A 21,025-nucleotide genomic window follows, 5' to 3' on the forward strand; every position below is an offset into this window, starting at 1 on the left:
AGCATGTGTGGCCCAGTGCTCCCATTAACCCTGATAGGTGTGGGCCCAGTGTTCCCAGTATGGCCCGGTGCTCCCAGTATCTATGGGGTGTGGGCAGAGCAGCACAGGGCGGTGGCAGCCAGGCCTTTATTTACAAAACAGGGGGAGCATAACTGGGGGGGGGGCGCACAATTCCGGGGGGGGCGACACTTGGGGGTGGGTGCCCCCTGGGTGGGGGGAGGTGAGCTTTGGGGTGAAATCCGCCGAAATGGGCTAAAACTTGAACTCCTTGTACTTCTTGCCGCCGCCGCGGCGTCCTGGGGCTGCGCCTTGCGCTTCTTCTGCTGCGGGGGGGGGGGGGAGAAAAGGGGGGTCAGCGGGTTGGGGGGGTCAGGGGGTTGGGGGGGGGGGTCAGCGGGTTGGGGGGTCCCGGGGGGTCCCGGGGGTCCCGGGGGTCCCGGGGGTCCGCACCTTCTGCTTGGCGGCGTGCTCGGCCACCATGTCGCTGAAGTCCTCCTTCTCCACCTGCGCCTGCTGCTCGCGCACGTGCTCCTCGTACTTCTGCGTCATGGCCGTGGGGTCCAGCTCCAGCTCCTCGGGCGCCAGCGCCACCTCCACGCCCTGCGCCTCGCCCGGCCCCCCTTGCGGCCCAGCACCTGCGGGGGGGGCGGGGGGGCGCTCAGCACCCAGGGGTGCCGTGGGGGGACCCCGAGGTGCTGCCCCCCTTCACTCATGGCAGCTAGGGGGGGACATGCTCAGCACCCATGGGTGCCGTGGGGGTGACCCCGAGGTGCCGCCCCCCGCTTTACTCACGGCGGCTGGGGGCGTGCTCAGCACCCATGGGTGCCGTGGGGGACCCTGAGTAGTGCCCCCCCCCGTTTCCACTCACAGCAGCTGGGCGCTCAGCACCCATGGGTGCCGGGGGGGACCCCGAGGTGCTGCCCCCCCCATTTTCACTCACAGTGGCTGAAGGGGGTGCTCAGCACCCATGGGTGCCATGGGAGGGGACCCTGAGGTGCTGCCCAGCCCCTTCACTCACGGCAGCCGGGTGCTCAGCACCCATGGGTGCCGTGGGCGGGACTCCGAGGTGCCGCCCCCCCCTTACTCACGGCAGCCACGTCGTAGATGTGCGTGGAGCCCATCAGCGCCGTGCCCACGGTGGCCGTGCGCTTCTCGGGGACCACGGTGAACAGCTGGGGGTCTCGCTCCTGGGGGGGCACCGGGGGGTTACGGGGTGGGGGTGGGGGTTACGGGTGGGGGAACCCAATGGGATCCCGCAATGTCCCCCCCCCAACAGTGAGGCCTCTTGGGGTACAGGGCACCCAGCTGGTGTCCCCCCCCCCCCAAAATTGGCCTCCCCCTCCCCAAAAAGACCCCTGCCCCCCCCCAAAGACCCCCTGCACCCCCAAATTCTCCTGCCCCAAAAGGCCTCTGACCCCCCCCCAAATTGTCCTGCCCCCCCAAAAGACCCCTCACCCCCCCCGTGACCCCCCCGTAATTCCTTCACCCCCCAAATTCCCCCCAAATAAATGCCCCCCCCCCAATAACCCCCCCCCCCAAATAAGCCCCCATAACCCCCCGGTGCCCCCTGGACCTCCCCCTCCCACCGCCTCCCCCTAACCCCCCCAACCCCCCCCAAAATGCCCCCCCCAATAAACGTCCCCCCCCTCCCCAAAATACCCCCCCCAAAATGCCCCCCCCAATAAACGTCCCCCCTCCCCAAAAATACCCCCCCAAAATACCCCCCCAAGAACCCCCCAGACCTCCCTCTCCCCCCACCTCCCCCTAAACCCCCCCAACCACACCGTACCCCCCAAACACCCCCCAGCCCCCCCCAAACACCCCCCGCCCCCCCTAAATGCCCCCCCCCCATTTTTTGTGCCCCCCCCCCACCCGTCCATGGCCTCCTCGATCTTCTTCTTGCGCAGCTCGATCAGCTCGGGGGTCTCCATCCCCGCCGGCACCGACGAGAAGCCCCCGGGGGTGATGAGGCCGCTACGGGGGGGGGCACAAAAATAAAAGGGGGGGGTTACGAGGGGCACCCGAAGGTGGGGGGAGCACCCGTGGGTGCCGGGGGGGGCCGGACCTGTCGGCGGGGGTGACGAAGCCGCTCTCGTCCGGCTTCTCTTCGTCGCTCTCCTCCTCCTCCTCCTCCTCCGAGGACTCCTCGTCCGACGGCTCCAGCTCCCCCCAGGGCGTGCGGTCGATCTCCTCCTCCTCCTCCTTCGCCTGGGGGGGGGCCGGGGGGGGGCGTTGGTGGGGGGGGGGGGGCACGGGAGGGGCCCCCCAAAAAATGGGGGGGGGGGTTTGGGGGGTCGGGGAGGGACTGGGGGGAATGGGGAGAGCCTCAAAGGAAGGGGGGGGGGGGGGCTCTTGTCCTCCTCCTTCACCTGGGGGGGGGGGGGGGGGCGTTAAGTGGGGGGGGGGGGCAAGGGAGGGGCCCCCCAAAAAATGGGGGGGTTTGGGGGTCGGGGGGGTTTGGGGGCAATGGGGAGAGCCTCAAAGGAAGGGGGGGCCTCTCGTCTTCCTCCTCCTCCTCCTTTGCCTGGGGGGGGCCGGGGGGGGCGTTGGTGGGGGGGGCACGGGGAGGGGCCCCCCCAAAAAATGGGGGGGGGGTTGGGGGGTCGGGGGGGTTGGGGGCAATGGGGAGAGCCTCAAAGGAAGCGGGGGGGGGGTTCTCCTCCTCCTCCGTCGCCTGGGGGGGGGCATTAAATGGGGGGGGGGGCACAGGGAGAGGACCCCCAAAATGGGGGGGGGGGCGCAGGGACCCCCAGACGGGGCAGGAGGGGGGCGGGGGGGGGGGGGCAAAAGGGGGTGGGGGGGGAGTCCCACGGGTGCCCCTTTAGGGAGGAGGGGGGATTGGGGAGGGGTCGCTCCCCCGCCATGGGTGCCCTCCCCCCCGGGTGCCCCCACCCCCACCCCTGGGTGCCCCCCCCCACCTGGAACTCGGCGGCGTTGGTGCCGAAGACGTCCCCGTAGAGCGGCTTCCCCGTCTCGTCCACGGGGGCTTCCCCCACCCCCGCGTGGTACCCGAACGAACAGCCCTGGGGGGGGGAAGGGTGAGCCCCCCAAACCAGCACCCATGGGTGCAGCCCCCCCGGCACCTAAAAACCCCGTTACCCCCTGCCCAAACAGCCCCCCCCAGCTCCCCAAAACTCCCTTCCCTCCCCCTCCCCTCCCCCCGAATCCCCTCCCCCCGAGTCCCCAAACTCCCCAGCTCACAGCCCCCCACCCATGGGTGCCCCCCCGGCCCCCCCCCCCACCCATGGGTGCCCCCCCAGCCCCCAAACACCCCCCCAATCCCCCCAGCTCCCAAAAACCCCCTTCCTTCCCCACCCTTCCCCCCCAGTCCCCAAAACCCCCCAGCTCACAGCCCCCCACTCACAGGTGCCCTCCCAGACCCCCCCACCCATAGGTGCTCCCCACCCATGGGTGCACCCCCCAGCTCCCCAAAACCCCCTTCCCTCCCCACCACCCCCCCCCAAGCCCCCAAACCCCTCCAGCTCACAGCCCCCCTACCCATGGGTGCCCCCTCCAGGCCCCCACCCATGGGTGCGCCCCCGACCCCCACCCATCCATGGGTGCCCCCCGGCTCCCCAAAACCCCTTCCCTCCCCCCAAGCCCCCCAAAACCCCCTTCTGTTCCCCCCCCAAGCCCCCAACCCCCCCAGCTCACAGCCCCCCACCCACGATTGCCCCCGCGACCCCCCCCCCACCCACGGGTGCCCCCCCCCACCCATGGGTGCCCCTCACCTCGGGGATGGGCGAGTTGAGCCCCGGGATCTTCAGGTTGGGGTAGGAGGGGGGCCCGTAGCGCTGCATGGCGATCAGCCACGGGGGGGGCACCTTGTGGGCGCTCTGGGGGGGGGGGGAGGGGTCAGCACCCAAGGGTGCCCCCCACCCCCATCACCCCCCATCACCCATGGGTGCCCCCTCACCGGCCCCACGGGCATGCCCAGGGCGATGCGCAGCTCGTCCGAGAGGTCGCCCGGCTTCTTCTCCTTCAGGCGCGTCTCGAACTCCTTGCCCTGTGACGTCATCGGGGGTGTGACGTCATCGGGGGTGTGACGTCATCGGGGGGTGTGACGTCATCGGGGGTGTGACGTCATCGGGGGGTGTGACGTCACGCGTGGGCGCGGTGACGTCACCCAGGGGCTCCTTGATGTCCCCCAGGGGTGGCACCGCGATTGAGCATCGCGGGGGCGCCACCGAGCGCCGGTGACGTCACCCAACGCCATGATGACGTCACGATGATGTCGCCCAATGCCATGGCGACGCCACGATGATGTCACCCAACGCCATGATGACCTCACCCAACGCCACAGGGACATCATGACGACGTCACCCGATGTCACGGTGACATCCTGATGACGTCACCCAGCGTCACCGTGACGTCACCCAACACCGTGATGACGTCACCCAACGCCGTGGGGACACCGTGACTCCCCCCAGCGCCATGACCCCCCAACACCCCAATGATGTCACCCAACACCCCGATGACGTCACCAACACCCCGATGACATCACCCAATGCCCCGAGGACGCCCCCCAAGGACCTGTTGACGTCCCCCAAGGCTCCGATGACGTCACCGACACCACGTTGATGTCACCAACACCACGTTGACGTCACCCAATGCCACGAAGATGCCACCCAGCGCCCCGAAGACCCCCCCAGGCCCTGATGACGTCACCCAACGCCCCGATGACGTCACCCAACGCCCCGATGATGTCACCCAACACCCCAGTGACGTCCCCAAGGCCCCAGTGATGTCCCCCAACGCAACGAAGACGCCACCAACACCCTGATGACATCACCCAACGCCCTGGTGATGTCCCCCAAGGCCCTGAAGACATCGCCCAACGCCACGTCGATGTCACCCAACGCCCCAATGACGTCCCCAACGCAACGAAGACGTCCCCAACGCCCTGATGATGCCACCCAACGCCCAATGACATCCTCAACACCCCGATGACGTCCCCCAATGCCACATTGATGTCACCCAACAACCCGATGACGTCCCCAACGCAACGAAGACGCCACCAACGCCCTGATGATGTCACCCAATGCCCCGATGACGTCCCCCAACGCAACAAAGACGCCACCACCGCCCTGACGACATCCCCAAGGCCCGATGACGTCGCCCAACGCCATGCCGCCGTTGCCCAACGCCACGTCGATGTCACCCAACGCCCCAATGACGTCCCCAACGCAACAAAGACGCCACCGACTCCCCGATGACGTCCCCGAGGCCCCGACGACGCCCCCGACGTCACCCCAGCCCCCCGTGACGCCCCCAGCCCCACCTCGTAGTAGAGGTCGCCGTGGATGGTGAGCTTGGGCTTGGTCTGCCACTTGAAGAAGGCGTCGTGCAGCTTCTGGTAGTCGATGTCGATCTTGCCCATCTTGGGCCGCACCTTCTCACGCATCTTGGACTTCATCGTCTTCTGCTCCTCCTGCGCCGCGCGGGGGTCAGGGGTGCCCCGCAGCCCCCCCCCCCCCCCCCACCGCCCCCCAACCTGACCCCACAGACCCCCAAGCCTGTTCCGAAGCCCGGCACCATCAGCCCCACCCTCCCCCACCCCAAAGACCCCCGCCCCGTAACTCTCCCCCAGCCCCCCACCTCCCAAGTCCCCCCTCCCCATCTCCCCCAGCCCCAAATCCCCCCTCCCCATCTCCCCCAGCCCCATCTCCCCCAGCCCCAAATCCCCCTTCCCCGTCTCCCCCAGCCCCAAATCCCCCTTCCCCGTCTCCCCCAGCCCCAAATCCCCCTTCCCCGTCTCCCCCAGCCCCAAATCCCCCCTTCCCCGTCTCCCCCAGCCCCATCTCCCCCAGCCCCAAATCCCCCTCCCCATCTCCCCCAGCCCCAAATCCCCCCTTCCCATCGTCCCCAGCCCCAAATCCCCAGCCCCATCTCCCCTAGCCCCAAAGCCCTCAAAACCCAAATCCCCCTCCCCGTTGTGCCCAGCCCCAAATCCCCCTCCCCATCTCCCCCAGCCCCAAATCCCCCCTTCCCATCGTCCCCAACCCCAAATCCCCCCTCCCCATCTCCCCCAGCCCCATACCTCCCCCAGTCCACCCACCTCCCAAAATCCCCCCTCCCCATCTCCCCCAGCCCCAAATCCCCCCTCCCCATTGTCCCCAGCCCCAAATCCCCCCTCCCCATCGTCCCCAGCCCCATCTCCCCCAGCCCGAAAGCCCTCAAAACCCAAAGCCCCCTCCCCATTGCCCCCAGCCCCAAAATCGGTTCCCAGCCCCAAAGCCCCCCGCCCCCTTACCCCCCCGGCCCCCCACCTTCTCCTGCAGGGCCTCGCGCATCTCCTGGATGCCGGTGCGCTTGATGAAGTCGGGCAGCTCGAAGGGCGGCTTCTCGATGCCGCGCTTGCCCTGCAGGTACTTGCGCTTGAAGCACCAGTGGCGCGGCACCGGCACCGAGTTGCGCGTGGCCTTGAGGTGCACCAGCAGCTTCGGGTCCTGAGCCGTCACGTCGTGCATCTCCACCACGTCCGGGCGGGCCACCAGCTGCGGGGGCGAAGGGGTTAACGGCAAGGGGAAGGGGGGGAGAAGGGGTTAATTGGGGGGGGAGTTGGGGCCGGGGAAGGGGTTAATGGGGGGAGAAAGGGTTAATGGGGGGAGAAAGGGCGGGAGGGAAGGGGTTAATGGGGGGAGAAGGGGTTAATGGGGGGAGTTGGGGCCGGGGGAAGGGGTTAATGGGGAGTGAGAAGGGCGGGAGGGAGAAGGGGTTATGGGGGAGCTGGGGGGAGGAAGGGGTTAATGGGGGAGCTGGGGCGGGAGGGAAGGGGTTAACGGGCACCCTTGGGTGACACCGGGATCCCTACGGGAATCAATGGGCACCCCATGGCGACACCGGGGTCCCCAAGGAGCACCCAGGGGTGACAGCGGGGTCCCCAAGGAGCACCCCAGGGTGGCACTGGGGCCCCCAAGGGAATCAATGGGCACCCAGGGGTGATCCCTGTGTCCCTAGGGGAGCGCCCCCAGGGTGACACCAGGACCCCAAGAGGCACCCCGGGGTGACACTGGTGTCCCTAAGGAGCACAACGGGCACCCAAGGGTGACAGCAGCGTCCCCAGGCAGCACCCAAGGGTGACACCAGGCCCGCAGGAAGCACCCCAAGGTGCCACTGGTAGCCCTAAGGAACACAATGAGCACCCAGGGGTGACACTGGGGTCCCTAAGGAGCACCCCGGGGTGGCACTGAGGTCCCCAAAAGAATCAATGGGCACCCAGGGGTGATCCCAGGTCCCCAGGGACCACTCTGGGGTGACAGCGGGGTCCCCAGGGAGCACCCTGGGGTGCCCCAGCCTCACCTGCTTGAGCTCGGCGACGGTGAAGCGGTTCATGCGCCGCAGCTTCTTCTTGGACAGCTTGGGCACCTCGGGCTTCTTCTCCTGCAGCAGCACCCATGGGTGCCCCGGCACCGTCAGCCCCACCCGCGGGTGCCCCGGCCTCGTCCCTCACCCACGGGGGGGTCCTTAACACCCCGATTGCCCCGTTACAGCGCCCCTAACGCCCCCCACCCCATTTTGGCACCCCAATTCCCCCACTAGGACCCCTTAACGCCCCCGTTACCCCCTTGGGGTGCCCCCCACCCCATAAGGCCGCCCCCACCCGTTAGGGTGCCCCCCACCCCATAAGAACGCCCCCCACCCCATTAGGGTGCCCCCCACCCATTAGGGTGCCCCCCCCCCACCTGCTCGTCCTCGGAGCTGTCGTCCTCGCTGCCCCTGCGCCCGTCCTCCCCCTTTTTTCGGGGGCGGCGGCGCTCTCGGGGCGCTCGGCACGGTCAGGCTCCTTCTCCTTGTCCTTCTTCACCTCGTCTGTCAGCTGCGAGGGAGGTGGGGGTGTTAGGGCCACCCATGGGTGCTGCCACCCATGGGTGCTGCCCCCACTCATCCCCTACCCCACCCACGTACCTTAAAGGCCTCAAAAATCCTCTTAAAAAAGACGAAATTGGGGTCGTAGATCTCGGGCTCCTCGGTCACGTACTCCACCTCCACCTCGGGCTCCGGCGCCTCCGCGGCACCCGTGGGTGCCCAGCCCCGGGGGGCGGCCCCCTCCCGCGCCCCCCGCGGGCGCTTCTTCTTCTTGCGGTTGCGGCGCTTGCGGTTGCGCTGGGGGGGGGGAATGGGGTGGGTGGCACCCATGGGTGATCCCGGGGGCACCCAGCACCCATGGGTGATCCCGGGGGCACCCAGCACCCATGGGTGTCCTCCCTCAAGCATCATCCATAGAACACTGAGCGCCCTTGGGTGTCTGTCATGCGGTACTGAGCACCCATGGGTGCTTCATGTGGAACCTGTATGTGCTCCTGTGGCACCCATGGATGCTCCCGGGGGCATTCAGCACCCATGGGTGCTCCCAGGGGTGCCCAGCACCCGTAGGTGTCCTCCCTCAAGCATCATCTATGGAACACTGAGCACCCTTGGGTGCCTCTCGTGGGGTGCTGAGCACCCATGGATGCTTCATGTGGAACCCACAGGTGCTCCTGTGGCACCCATGGGTGCTCCCAGGGACACCCAAAACTTTTAGGTGTCTTCCCAGGGGTGTTGAGCACCCACAGATTCTTCATACGGAGACCAGCACCTTTAGGTACTCCTATGGCACCCAGCACCCATTGGTGTCCTCTAAATGGCACTGAGCACCCTTAGTCCTCCACGTGGTACGCAGCACCCATGAGTGCTGGATACACAACCCAGTACCTCTGTGTGTTCTCTACGGCACCCAGCACCCATGGGTGCTCCATCCAGAACCCAGCACCCTTGGGCCTCCTCCACGTGGCACCCAGCACCCTTGTGTCCTCCATCCAGCACCCAGCACCCTTAGGTCCCTCATACAACTCTAGCACCCATAAGTGCTCTCCATGATGCTGAGCACCCATGGGTGTCCCCCTAGCACCCTTGGGTGCTCCGTGTGGCTCCCAGCACCCTCAGCTCCCCCTCCCCACACCCTACCCAGCACCCTCAGCCCTCCCCCACCACACCACCCCCTCGGGGACGGTTTGAGACCCCCTCCCCCCTCCCCCCACCCCCAGTGCAGCACCCATGGGTGCTCACCTCCTTCTTGGACAGCACCGGGTCCTCCTCGGCCTCGTGCACGGGCAGCGGGAGCAGCGAGCGCGCCTCCATCTCCAGCTCGTCCTCCACTGCCACCCCAAAAACGTTTAGGGGGAGGGTCGGAGGGGGCACCCCGACCCCCCCCCCCCAGCCCCCCAGCACCCATGGGTGCCCACCCGTCAGCCCCGGCACGGTGATCAGCTCCTCCTGGCGGATCTCCTTCAGCTGCAGGATCTTCTCCAGCGCCTGCGGGATCTTGGGGCCCGCCGCGTCGTCCAGCTGGGGGGGAGGGGGCACCCGTGGGGGTCTCGGGGATCCCAAAAGGGCCGCGAGGACCCCTCCGACCCCATAGGGGCCTCGGGGACCCCCCGGGGACCCCCCACCCCACCCCATAGGGACTTTAGGACCCCCACCCACCCCGTAAGGACCCCAAACGACCCTCAGCCCATAGAGACTTTAGGGCCCCCCCCCCCCCACCCCATAAGAATTTTGGGCCCCCACCCCATAAGACCCCCCCCCCCCCAAGGACCTGGGGACCGCCCGCCCCCACCCCATAAGGATTTTAGGGCACCCCCCTACCCCTCCCCCATCCCGTAAGACCTTTAGGGCCCCCCGCTCACCCCAAAAGGATGTGGGGCCCCACCCCCCACCCCATGAAGATTTTAGGGTGCCCCCCTCACCCCAAAAGCCCTTTTAGGGCCCCCCCCCCCAACCCCAAAAAACCCTTTAGGGCCCCCCCCACCCAATAACACCCTTTAGGGCCCCGCCCCCCACCCCGTAAGCCCCTTTAGGGCCCCCCCTCACCTCTCTGCTCTCCTCCCCCGGCGGGGGGGGGCCGCGGGGCCGGGAGGCGCCCATGGGCATGGGGGCACCCATGGGTGCGCTGCCTGCGGGGGGGGGCACAGAAACGGGGTCAGAATTCTGGGGGCGGGGGATTTGGGGGGGGGAGAGATTGGGGGGGAGGGGAGGGGGAGAGATTGGGGGAGACGGGGGGGGGAAGGGGCTCACCTCGGGGGGGAGGGGGCACGGGCACCCATGGGTGCTCCCTCAGGGGGCCGGGGCACGGCGGGCGCCAGCTTGGCCATCTCCTGCTGCCGCTCCTGCTCCAGCAGCACGGCCGCCTGGGGGGGGGGACGACGACACCCACGGGTGAGGAGGGGCACCCAAAGGTGGGGGAGCACCCAAGGGTGGGGGAACACCCAAGGTTGTCCCTGCCCCCCCCCCCGCCATCGCCCTCACCCGTTTTTGCTGCTCCAGCAGCTCCTGCTCCTTCGCCTTGTCCCCGAACTGGTGCTGGCCCTGGGGGCGGGGAGGGGGGGCAGCACCCATGGGTGCTGAGCTGGGTGTCCCTCCACCGCCACAGCACCCATGGGGGGCTCCCAGCACCCACATGCCCCCCCGCCCAGCAACCACGGGTGCCCCTTGTCACTCACATTAGCCATAATGCTCCCCCTTCCCCCCGCCAGCACCCATGGGTGCACCCCCACCCCTACCGGTCTCCCAGCACCCACAGATAATCCCCCCAGCACCCATGGGTGTCTCACCCCCCAGCACCCATGGGACCCACAACCACCCCCCCAGCACCCACAGCCACCCCCTCCCCACCCCATAAACCCCACCCCTGGGTGCTCCCTGACACCCCCAGGAGCTCTACCCCCTCCCCAGCACCCCCACATACCCCCCCAGCACCCAAGGGTGCCCCCCGGCACCCATGGATGTCCCTGCCCCCCCACGCTTCCCCTTCTCCTCCCCATATGCCCCTCCTCCGGCTCCTGACACAGCCCCCACAGATACTGTAAGGGATCCATAGGTGCCGTAGGGGGCACCCAGACTGCGGGGCACCCAAAGGTGCTGGGGGGCACCCATGAGTGCCCTCCCCTTCCTCCCTCCCCCTCTCCCATTCCCCAGCTCCTGAAGCAGCCCCCACAGATACTGGAAGAGTACCCATGGGTGCCAGGCGGGGGCACCCAAGAATTGGGGGCACCCAAGGGTGCTGGGGGGCACCCAAGGGTGCTCCCTCCACTTCCCCCTCCCCCTCATCCCCATATCCCCCACCCCAGCTCCCAGGGCACCACTCCAAGACATAGGAAGATTGACCCAGGAATTGGGGGGGGGCACCCGAGGTTGGGGGGCACCCAAAGGTGCTGGGGGGCACCCATGGGTGCCCTCCCCTCCCCCTACCCCCCTCCCCAGCTGCTGGGGCAGGCCCCACAGATACTGGGGGGGGGGATCCATGGGTGGGAGTGAGGGGCACTCAAGGGTGGGGGGCACCCATGGGTGTCCTCATAACACCCTTGGGTGCTCCCCCATCCTTCCTCCCTCCCCATACCACCCCTCCCCAACTTCCAGGGCACCACCCCCAGACACAGGGGGGTGGATCCATAGGCTGGGGGGCACCCAAGGTTGGGGGGCACCCAAGGGTGCTAGGAGAGGCACCCATGGGTGCCCTCCCCTTCCCCCATCCCCAGTTCCTGGGGCAGTCCCCACATATACTCGGGGGACCCATAGGTGCTGGGGGGCACCCATGGGTGCCCTCCCCTTCCCCCCTCCCCCTCTCCCCTGTCCCCAGCTGCTGGGGCAGGCCCCACAGATACTGGGGGTGGATCCATGGGTGGGAGTGGGGGGCACATAAGGTTGGGGGGCACCCAAGGGTGCAGGGGGGCACCCAAGGGTGCTGTGGGGGGCACCCATGCATGCCCTCCCCCTTCTCCCCTCTTCCCTTCCCCAGCCCTCACAGATACTGGGGGGACCCATGGGTGCCGGGGGAGCACCCAAGGGTGGGGGCACCCATGGGTGCTGGGGGGCACCCACCTGCTGGGCGCGCTCCTCCTGCAGCAGCAGGGCCGCCTGCTGCTGGGCCAGGCTCAGGCGCTCCTCCTCCGACAGCCCCGGGGGGCGGGGGCCACCCCCACCCCCACCCCCAGCCCGAAGCCCAGCCCCAGCCCCGGGGGCGGCGGGGGGCACCAGCGGCACCGGGGGGGCTGGGGGGGGGGGGTGCCCAAAGGGGGGTCACGCAACCGAGAATTAGGTATCGCCCCCCAAAACCCTATAAACGCCCCCCAAAACCCTATAAACGCCCCCAAAACCCCACAAGCCCCCCCCCAAAACCCAGCCGCCCACACTCCCCCCCGACCCCATAACCCCCCCAACACCCCCATAACGCCCCCCATAACCCCCCCAGCCCCATAACCGTCCCCATAGCCCCCCACCCCATAACCCCCCCACAACCCCCCCCACCCCATAACCCCCCTGACCCCTATAACCTACCCCATAACCGCCCCCCGGCCCTATAACCCCCCCCGACCCCACAACCCCCCCATACTCCCCCGGACCCCATAACCCCCCCATAACCCCCCAACCTAATAACCCACCCCTGACCCTATAACCTACCCCATAACCGCCCCCCCACCCCTATAACCCCACCATACCCCCCCGACCCCATACCCCCCATAACCCCCCCGACCCCATACCCCCCCATAACCCCCCCCCCCCGACCCCATAACCCCCCCCCCCCCCCCCAACCCCCATAACCCCCCGACCCCCCCCCCCATAACCGCCCCCCCCCCAACCCCCCCATACCCCCCCCGACCCCCATAACCCCCCCGACCCCATAACCCCCCCGACCCCATAACTGCCCCCCCCGACCCCATAACCCCCCATACCCCCCCCCCGACCCCATAACCCCCATAACCCCCCGGCCCCATAACCCCCCCCCCCCGTGACCCCATAACCCCCCGTGACCCCATAACCCCCCCCGACCCCATACCCCCCCGTACCTGTGCGGGCAGGGGGGGCCTTGTCCCCGTCCTCGGGGCGCAGCGCGGGCGGCTCAGCACCACCCCGGTCTGGGGGGGGGGCAGTTAACGGGGGGCCCCTCATTTGGGGGGGGGCCCATTTTTTTAGGGGGGGTGTCCCAGGATTTTGGGGGGGGGCATTTTTGGGGGGCGGGAAGGGGCGTCCCCGGTTTTGGGGGGGTAGGCAAGTTTTTGTACGGATCCCATTTTTTTGGGGGGGGGGAGCCTGGTTTAGGAGTCCCCCTTTTGGGGGGGGTCCCCCTGTTTTGGGGGGGTTCTGTTTTTTGGGGGGGTCCTGTTTTTTTGGGGGGGGTCCTGTTTTTATGGGGGGGTCCTGTTTTTTTGGGGGGGGTCCTGTTTTTTTGGGGGGGGTCCTGTTTTTAGGGGGGTCCTGTTTTTATGGGGGGGGTCCTGTTTTTATGGGGGGGGGGTCCTGTTTTTTGGGGGGGGGGTCCTGTTTTTTTGGGGGGGGGTCCTGTTTTTTGGGGGGGGGGGTCCTGTTTTTTGGGGGGGTCCTGTTTTTTGGGGGGGTCCTGTTTTTATGGGGGGTCCTGTTTTTCGGGGGGGGCCATTTTCGGGTCCCGTTTTTTTGGGGGGGAGGTCCCACTATTTTCGGGGGGGAGCTGGTTTTTGTGGGACGTCCCTGCTTTTTCTTGGGGGGGGGGGGAGGGTCCCAAATTTTTCTGGGGGTGTCCCCAGTTACCGGGGGGGGGGGGGGGATATTTTGTGGAGACCCTGTTTTTTTAGGGGGGGGGGGCAATTTTTTTCAGGGTAACTGTGGTTTGGGGTGTCCCCTTTTTTGGCAGGGGCTCCCAGTTGTTTTTTTTTGGGGGGGGGGGGCCTGATTAACAAGAGGAGTCCCCTTTTCGGGGGGGGGGGGGTCCCAGTTTGGGGGGGTGTTTTTTTAGGGGAGGTCCCATTTTTTTGGGGGGGGGGCCCACCTGCAGCGTGTAGCTCTGCAGCCGCTCCACCAGCTCCTCCCGGCTGCCTGCGGGGCGCGGGGGGGGGGTCAGCAGGAACTGGACCCCCAGTGCCCCCCCCCCGAAAAACACCTCCCCCCGGTTCCCATCTCCCCCCGAGCCCCCCTTTTCCCCCCAGGACCCCCCCCCCCCGAGCCTCCCCATCCCCCTTAGCCCCCCCGGACCCCCCTCAAGACCCCCCAGGACCCCCCCCCCCCCAAACCCCAGTTTTCCCCCCCGGTGCCCCCCCAGGCCCCTTTGAGCTCCTCTGAGCCCCCCGTTCCCCCTCAGCGTCCCCCCACCGCCCCCCCCCGGTTCCCCCCAGGACCCCCCAGCTCCCCCGGTGCCCCCCAAGTCCCCCCCCCGAGCTCCCTCCCGCCCCCCCCGATTCCCCCTGATGACCCCCAGGTGCCCCCCCGGTTCTCCTCCTGTACCCCCAGCCCCCTGCACCCCCCATGCCCCCCCGTTCTCCTCCAGGCCCCCCCGGACCCCCCCCCCCGTTTCCCCCCGGTATCCCCCAAGACCCCCCGGAGCCCCCCGGTCCCTCCCAGGCCCCCCCCCGGTGCTCCCCCTGACCCCTCAAGGCCCCCCCAGCCCCCCCAGTGCCCCCCAAGCCCCGGTTCCCCCCATTCATCCCCCCGGTGCCCCCCCCCGACCCCCCCGTCCCCCCGGTACCCCCAAAGACCCCCCCGAGCCCCCCGGTACCCTCCCAGACCCCTCTGGTGCCCCCCCCCAGACCCCTCGAGCCCCCCCCGGTGCCCCCCAAGGCCCCCCCAACCCCCTCCCGGACCCCCCGGTTCCCCTCACGACCCCCCGGTGCCCCCCCCGGGCCCCCCCGCACCGTGCACGGCGGCCCCGACCCCCCCCAGGCAGTGCCGGAGCTCGGCCGGGGCCCAGCCCGCGTAGTCCGGGGGGGGGCCGCGCCGGGAGCCTCCGCGCGCTCCGCCGCCATCTTGCGCCGCCGCCGCCGCCGCCGCCGCCGGGGGGACGCACGGGCACGCACGGCCAATCCCCGCGCCGCTCCCGCGTGACGTCACGCCCGCGGGCTCGCTCCGTTTGCGTAGCCACGCCCACTACGTCGCCGGAGCAGGGCCACGCCCCCTCCGTCCGAAGCCACGCCCCTCAGAACGGGGCCACGCCCCTCAGAACGGGGCCACGCCCCCTCAGAGCGGGAGCCACGCCCCCCGGCGCCGCCGGAAGTGACGCCGCACCCGGAAGCGTGCGAGGCGCGCGCGGCCAGGTGGGAGCGGCGGCACCGGGCCGGGGGCGGGAGGGGGGGGAGGAGAGGAGGGGAGGGGGGGGAGGGGCGGTACCGGAGGCACCGGGACCCCTCCCCCCATCTCCCCCCCCGGTGTCGCGCAGCCCCCCCCCGCCATGTCGCGCGCCACCAAGCGGAAGCACGTGACCAGGGAGGTGCTGGAGGAGCGCGTGGTGCCCGCCCCGCGGCAGAGAATCGTCAGGGTGCGGGGGGGTGCGGGGGGGGGCGGGGGGGAGGGGAGGGGGCGTGGAGGGGGGGGGGACCGGGAGGTGTTGGGGGGAGGGGGGTCACAGGTTCAGAGGGGAAGGGGGGGTACTGGGGGGAGGAGGAGGCTCGTGGGGGGGAGGGGGGGGAATGGGGGGGGAGGGGGGAGCATGGGAGGGGGGGCGGGGGGGGAGTCAGGGTAAACGGGGGGGATGGGGGGCATGGGGGGGGTTGGGGTATGTGGGGGAGAAAGGGCATGGGGGAGGGGGAGGGGGAGGGGGTGGGGGGTGTCGGGGGGTGGGGGGTGTCATGGGGCAGGGGGGGAATGGGGGGGCATTGGGGGCATCAGGGGGCAGTGGGGGGACTGGGGGAGGTGGGGGGGACAGGGGGGGACAGGGGGGCTGGGGGGGGCATGGGGGGGGGACACAGTGAGGGATGCTGGGATATGGGGGGGGGAAATGGGGACGCTGAGGGGACGTGGGGAGGGGGGGGGTGCATGGGGACGTGACCCAGACGGGGGGACAGGGAGGGCCAAGGGGATGTGGGGGGGTCACGGTGATGTGGGGGGGACAGGGAGGGCCAAGGGGATGTGGGGGGGTCACGGTGATGTGGGGGGGGGTCACTGGGATGGGGGGGTCACTGGGATGGGGGGGCCATGGGGGGGCCACAGCCGTAGGGCTTGGGGGGCACCGGGGGGAAGAAACGGGGCACGGGGACAGAAACGGGGCTGTGAAAAAATTTGGGGGGGGGGGTGCCACCAACCCGTGCCCCCCCCCCACCCCCAAAGGTGCTGGGCACCCCGGGCAACAACCTGCACGAGGTGGAGACCCCCGAGGGGACGCGCTTCCTGGCCAGCATGCCGCCGCGCTTCCGCCACCACGTCTGGATCAAGAGAGGTGCCCCCCCCGTGACCCCCCCCCCCCGGCCTCCCCGTGACCCCCTGACCCCCAAGTAACCCCCCCCGTGACCCCCCCCCCCTCCAGGCGACTTCCTGCTGGTGGACCCCATCGCCGAGGGGGCGAAGGTGAAGGCGGAGATGGCGCTGGTGCTGCTGCGCCCCCACGTCCGCTTCCTGCAGCGCCAGGGCCTCTGGTACCGCCCCCTGCCCCTCCGGGGGCGGGGCCTGCCCTTATATGGAGCGAGGCCACGCCCACGATCGGGCTAAGCCCCGCCCCTAATCGGGCAGAGCCCCACCCCCTGTGCGTGGTTCCCCACTGCGGGGAACGCCCCTAAAAGGGCAAGGCCACGCCCCCAAGTGGGTGAGGCCACGCCCCCAAGTGGGTGAGGCCACGCCCCCAAGTGGGTGAGGCCACGCCCCCAAGTGGGTGAGGCCACGCCCACACTGCACTGACCCCGCCCCTTCCCCCCCCCCCCCCCCCCCCCCCCAGGCCCGAGGCTTTTGGGGTCCCCCCGGAGCGGGCGAGCGAGAGGCAGGGGTGAGTGGGGGGTAATTAGTGGGGGGTAATTAGTGGGGGGTAATTAGTGGGGCAATTAGCACAGCAATGATTGATGGGTTAGTTAACGGGGGGGGGGTTAGTGGGGTTCATTCATGGGAGGGTAATTAGTGGGGGGGTTAATGGGAAGGGGAATTAATGGAGAGAATAATTAATAGGGAGTGGTTAATTGGGGGTAATTAGTGGGGGTTATTAATGGGGTTTGTTAGGTGTTCATGAGAGGTGATTAGTGGGGGGATTAATGGGAGGGTGAATTAATGGGGGGTAGTTGGGTGATAAATGGGGAGAGTAATTAGCGAGGAGTTAATTGGGGAGAAATTAAGGAGAGGATTAATGGGGGGAGTAATTAGCGTGGGATTAATGGGGGGAGAGTAATTAGTGGGGGGCATGGGGAAGGGGGAGTTAATGGAGGGGGAACAATTAGTGGGGGAGGGCATTAATTGGGGGGAATGGGATTAACGGGGGCGGTTAATTGGAGATTAATTGGGAGCAGCGGGAATTAACGAGGGTGATTAATGGGGGAGATTAATTGGGGGGGAAATAAGAGGGTAATTAACGTCGGGGTTCAAGACGGGTCATTAACGCGGAGGTTAATTTGGGAGGGGGAGTTGAGGGCAGGCAGGGGGATTAATGGGGGGCAGTTAATGAATAGGGGGGCAATTAAGGAGGGCGGGGGGCAATTAAGGAGGGCGGGGGGCAATTAAGGAGGGCGGGGGGCAATTGAGGAGGGCGGGGGGCAATTGAGGAGGAAGGGAGGCAATTAAGGAAGGCGATAATTAACACGGGGGGCAATTAACGAAGGGGCTGCCCTCCCCCCCCCCCCCCCAGGAGCGGGGACACGGAGCTGTTCGTCAACACCAACCGGGGGGGCGCCGGCGGGGACACGGAGGAGGAGGAGGAGGAGGAAGAGGAAGATGAGGACGAAGATGAGGAGGAGGAGGAAGATGAGGAGGAGGAGGAAGATGAAGATGAGGAGGAGGAGGAGGAGGCCGGTGGGGACAAGGAGGCCGAGGCCGAAGGGGCGGCGCCCCAATAAAGGACGGTGACCGGCGCCGGCCTCAAAACGGACGCCTGAGTCCCCAAAACGGGGCGGCCGGCCCCAAAACGGGGTGGCCGTGCCCCAAAACGGGGTGTCTGGCCCCAAAATGGGGTGTCCAGCCCCAAAATGTGGTGGCCGTACCCCAAAGCGGGGTGTCTGGCCCCAAAACAGGGTGTTCAACCCCAAAATGTGGTGGCCGTGCCCCAAAACGGGGTGTCTGGCCCCAAAATGGGGTGTCCAGCCCCAAAATGTGGTGGCCGTACCCCAAAATGGGGCGTCCGGCCCCAAAACAGGGTGTTCAACCCCAAAATGTGGTGGCCGTGCCCCCAAACGGGGTGTCCGGCCCCAAAACGGGGTGGCCGTGCCCCAAAGCGCGGCGTTGAATCCCCAAACCGGGCAAAACGCCCCCAAAATGGAGCCTCGAGCCCCCAAAAGGGCACCGGGGGCCCCCAGACGGGACCCCCCAAAACAGAGCAAAAGCCCCAAAACGGGGCGCGGGCCCCCCCAGAGCGAGGGGACCCCAAATTTGGGGCCCTAAACCAGGAGACCTGGGGGGGGGGCAAATAATGGGGGGACCCCAAAATGGGGCCAAAAGCCCCAAAACGGGGGCTGAGGGGCCCCAAATTCAGCAGTGCCCCGAAAAAGGGAGGACCCCAAATAATGGGGGGACACCAAAACAGTGCCAAAAGCCCCAAAACGGGGTCTGTGGGATGCCAATGGGGGGGGGGAAATGGGGGGCCCTAAATAACGGGGGGAGAACCCCAAATCCCCCTCCCTGCCCCAAAAAAGCCCCCTTCCGACAAAAAAACGGCGCTTTTTGCTCCTCACCTGCTGTTTCCTTTTCTGGGAAAAAAGAATTAAAGGCGAATTTATCCAAAAACGGTTAAATTAATAATCGCTGTTTTCTTTTTTATTGATGTTTTCAGGCGCAGGATGCTTTTAGCCCATATATGGTAAACGCTTGGCAGAAATCCCGCATTTTGTTCCGCCCGTTTCTCCGCTTCCCTCAGCACAACCGCGAGGTGTTTACAACTTTTCCCGAACCGCCGCAGTTTAACCCCAAAAAAATCCCTTCTTCCCCCCCAAAATTACCCAAACCAACCCCCGCCGGCCGCTCAAAAACGGGAAGAAACCCCGAAACCCGCCAAAAATTAAAGCCAAACCTTGCGCCCCCGTTTCCTTCCCCGCCGCCGCCCCAAAGACTTCTCGGCGTGATTTTGGGGACAAATTCCCCTATTTCTGGTAAAATGGGTTTTAATAAGCCCCTCGGAGCCCCCCCCCCCAAAGGGCGCAGCACGCGGTTCCTGCGCGGGACGCCGAAACTCCACAAATCGGGCAAAAATCGCGGCCGGGCGCCGTTTTCCTCGTTATCGGCGTTTTTCGTGTCCCGGGCCCTGAGCCGGGGGGAGAAATGGGGCCAAATCCGTCCTTTTGCTCATTTAGGGCCCGATTTGGGCCAAAAAAAGTCTGGGGCTGCCCACGCGGCTTCGTTTGGTCCTTCCTGCCTTTTTTTTCCCCCTTTTTCCCCCTTTTCCCTCTTTTTCCCCCCTTTTTCCCCTTTTCCTCGCTTGTAGTAAGGGGGCGTGTAACCCTTTTGTAGTGTGTGTGACTCACGTGTAGTAAGTGTCCCATTTGTAGTGTGTAACTTGTGTGTAACTCACTTGTAAAGTGTGTGTGTGAGACCCACTTTAGTAAGGGCGTGTGTAACCCACTCGTAGTGTGAGCCACTTGTAGTGTGCATGTAACTCACTTGGTAGTAAGTGTGTGACCCACTTGTAGTGTGTGTGTAACTCACTTGTAGTGTGTGTGTGTGAGACCTACTTTGGAAAGGGCGTGTGTAACCCACTCGTAGCGTGAGCCACCTGTAGTGTGTGTGTAACTCACTTGTAGTGAGTGTGTGACCCACTTGTAGTGTGTGTGTAACTCACTTGTAGTAAGTGTCTGACCCACTTTAGTAAGGGTGTGTGTAACCCACTCGTTGTGTGAGCCACTTGTAGCGTGTGTAACTCACTTCTAGTAAGTGTGTGACCCACTTGTAGTGTGCACGTGTAACTCACTTGTAGTGTGTGTGTGAGACCCACTTTAGTGAGGGTGTGTGTAACCCACTCGTTGTGTGAGCCACTTGTAGCGTGTAACTCACTTCTCGTAAGTGTGTGACCCACTTTTAGTGTGTGTGCAACTCACTTGTAGTGTGTGTGTGTGAGACCCACTTTAGTAAGGGTGTGTGTAACTTACTTGTAGTGTCTGTGTGCGTGAGACCTACTTGCAGTGTGTGTGACCCACCTGTAGTAACTGAGTGTGTCTGCGGCTCACCTATAGTAACTGTGAGACCCACTTGTAATATGTGACCAACCTGTAGTGTTATGCAACTCACTTGTAGTGTATCCCACTTGTAGTGTAACTCACTTGTAGTGTGTCTGTAACTCACTTGTAGCATCCCACTCGTAGCGTGTGTGTAACTCACTTGTAGTGTGACCCACTTGCAGTGTGTAACTCACTTGTAGCGTCTGTGAACCACTTTTAGTGTGTGTAACTCGCAGTGTATGTGTGAGGCCCACTTTAGTAAGGGTGTGTGTAACCCACTTGTAGTGTGAGCCACTTGTAGTGTGTGTGTAACTCACTTGTAGTAAGTGTGTGACCCACTTTTAGTGTGTGTGCAACTCACTTGTGTGTGTGAGACCCACTTTAGTAACGGTGTGTGTAACCCACTTGTAGTGTGTCTGAGCCACCTGTAGTGTGTGTGTAACTCACTTGTAGCAACACCATGACTCACTTGTGTGAGACCTACTTGTAGTATGTGACCCACTCGTAGTGAGACCCATGTGTACTGTGTGTAACTCACTTGTAACTCATTTGTAGTTAGCGTATAGCTCACTTGTAGTAACTGTGCCCCACTTGTAGTGTAACTCAAGTGTGTAACTCTAATTAACTATGTGTGACCCACTTGTAGCGTAACTTGTAGTGTGTAACCGGTTTGTAGTAACTGTGTGTGACTTGTAGCGAGTGTGAGACCCACTTACAGTATGTGACCCACTTGTAGTAAGTGTGTGTGAGACCTATGTGTAGTGTGACCCACTTCTAGCGTAACTCACTTGTAGTGTGTATAACTCACTTGTACGCATGGCCCACTTCTAGTAACTGCGTGTGACCCACCTGTAGTAACTGCGTGTGCCCCACTGGTAGTGTAACTCACTTGTATTAACTACGTGTGACCCACTCGTAGCGTGTAACTCACCTGTAGTAACTGCGCGTGACTCACTCGCAGTGGG

General features: G+C 66.0%; 2 protein-coding genes across 2 annotated transcripts; one reads left to right on the forward strand and one right to left on the reverse strand.

Annotated features, from left to right (window-relative positions):
- Window positions 1-237: 237 nt before the first annotated feature.
- LOC136789211 (splicing factor 3B subunit 2-like) lies at window positions 238-15,177 on the reverse strand. Its single transcript, XM_066989189.1, is given in 28 exon segments — window positions 238-293; window positions 296-323; window positions 451-620; window positions 1,061-1,187; window positions 1,275-1,284; window positions 1,873-1,974; window positions 2,066-2,208; window positions 2,919-3,023; window positions 3,732-3,836; window positions 3,917-4,006; window positions 5,282-5,431; window positions 6,270-6,497; window positions 7,303-7,383; window positions 7,686-7,732; window positions 7,735-7,819; window positions 7,909-8,106; window positions 9,049-9,137; window positions 9,225-9,327; window positions 9,853-9,931; window positions 10,057-10,169; window positions 10,288-10,347; window positions 11,860-11,954; window positions 11,957-12,029; window positions 12,808-12,869; window positions 12,872-12,893; window positions 13,784-13,830; window positions 14,643-14,874; window positions 15,115-15,177. Coding segments are annotated over 28 exon segments (2,748 nt in total). The 3' UTR covers window positions 238-252.
- Window positions 15,164-18,651, forward strand: LOC136789265 (probable RNA-binding protein EIF1AD). Its single transcript, XM_066989300.1, has 5 exons — window positions 15,164-15,262; window positions 16,051-16,159; window positions 16,247-16,355; window positions 16,652-16,699; window positions 17,546-18,651. Exons 1-5 carry the CDS (start codon window positions 15,176-15,178, stop codon window positions 17,751-17,753), a joined length of 561 nt encoding a protein of 186 aa, XP_066845401.1. The 5' UTR covers window positions 15,164-15,175; the 3' UTR covers window positions 17,754-18,651.
- The last annotated feature ends 2,374 nt before the right edge of the window (window positions 18,652-21,025 follow it).

The sequence above is a fragment of the Anser cygnoides genome, unplaced genomic scaffold, assembly GCF_040182565.1.
Source record: "Anser cygnoides isolate HZ-2024a breed goose unplaced genomic scaffold, Taihu_goose_T2T_genome scaffold_43_1, whole genome shotgun sequence".
NCBI classification, from domain to species: domain Eukaryota; kingdom Metazoa; phylum Chordata; class Aves; order Anseriformes; family Anatidae; genus Anser; species Anser cygnoides.

What these genes read in the sequence shown, in the direction of transcription:
- LOC136789265 (XM_066989300.1), top strand. Translation starts at nt 15,176, where the DNA reads ATGTCGCGCGCCACCAAGCGGAAGCACGTGACCAGGGAGGTGCTGGAG. An exon ending in CCACGTCTGGATCAAGAGAG is followed by an intron (nt 16,160 to 16,246) that starts GTGCCCCCCCCG and finishes CCCCCCCTCCAG; the next exon opens with GCGACTTCCTGCTGGTGGAC. An exon ending in CTGCAGCGCCAGGGCCTCTG is followed by an intron (nt 16,356 to 16,651) that starts GTACCGCCCCCT and finishes CCCCCCCCCCAG; the next exon opens with GCCCGAGGCTTTTGGGGTCC.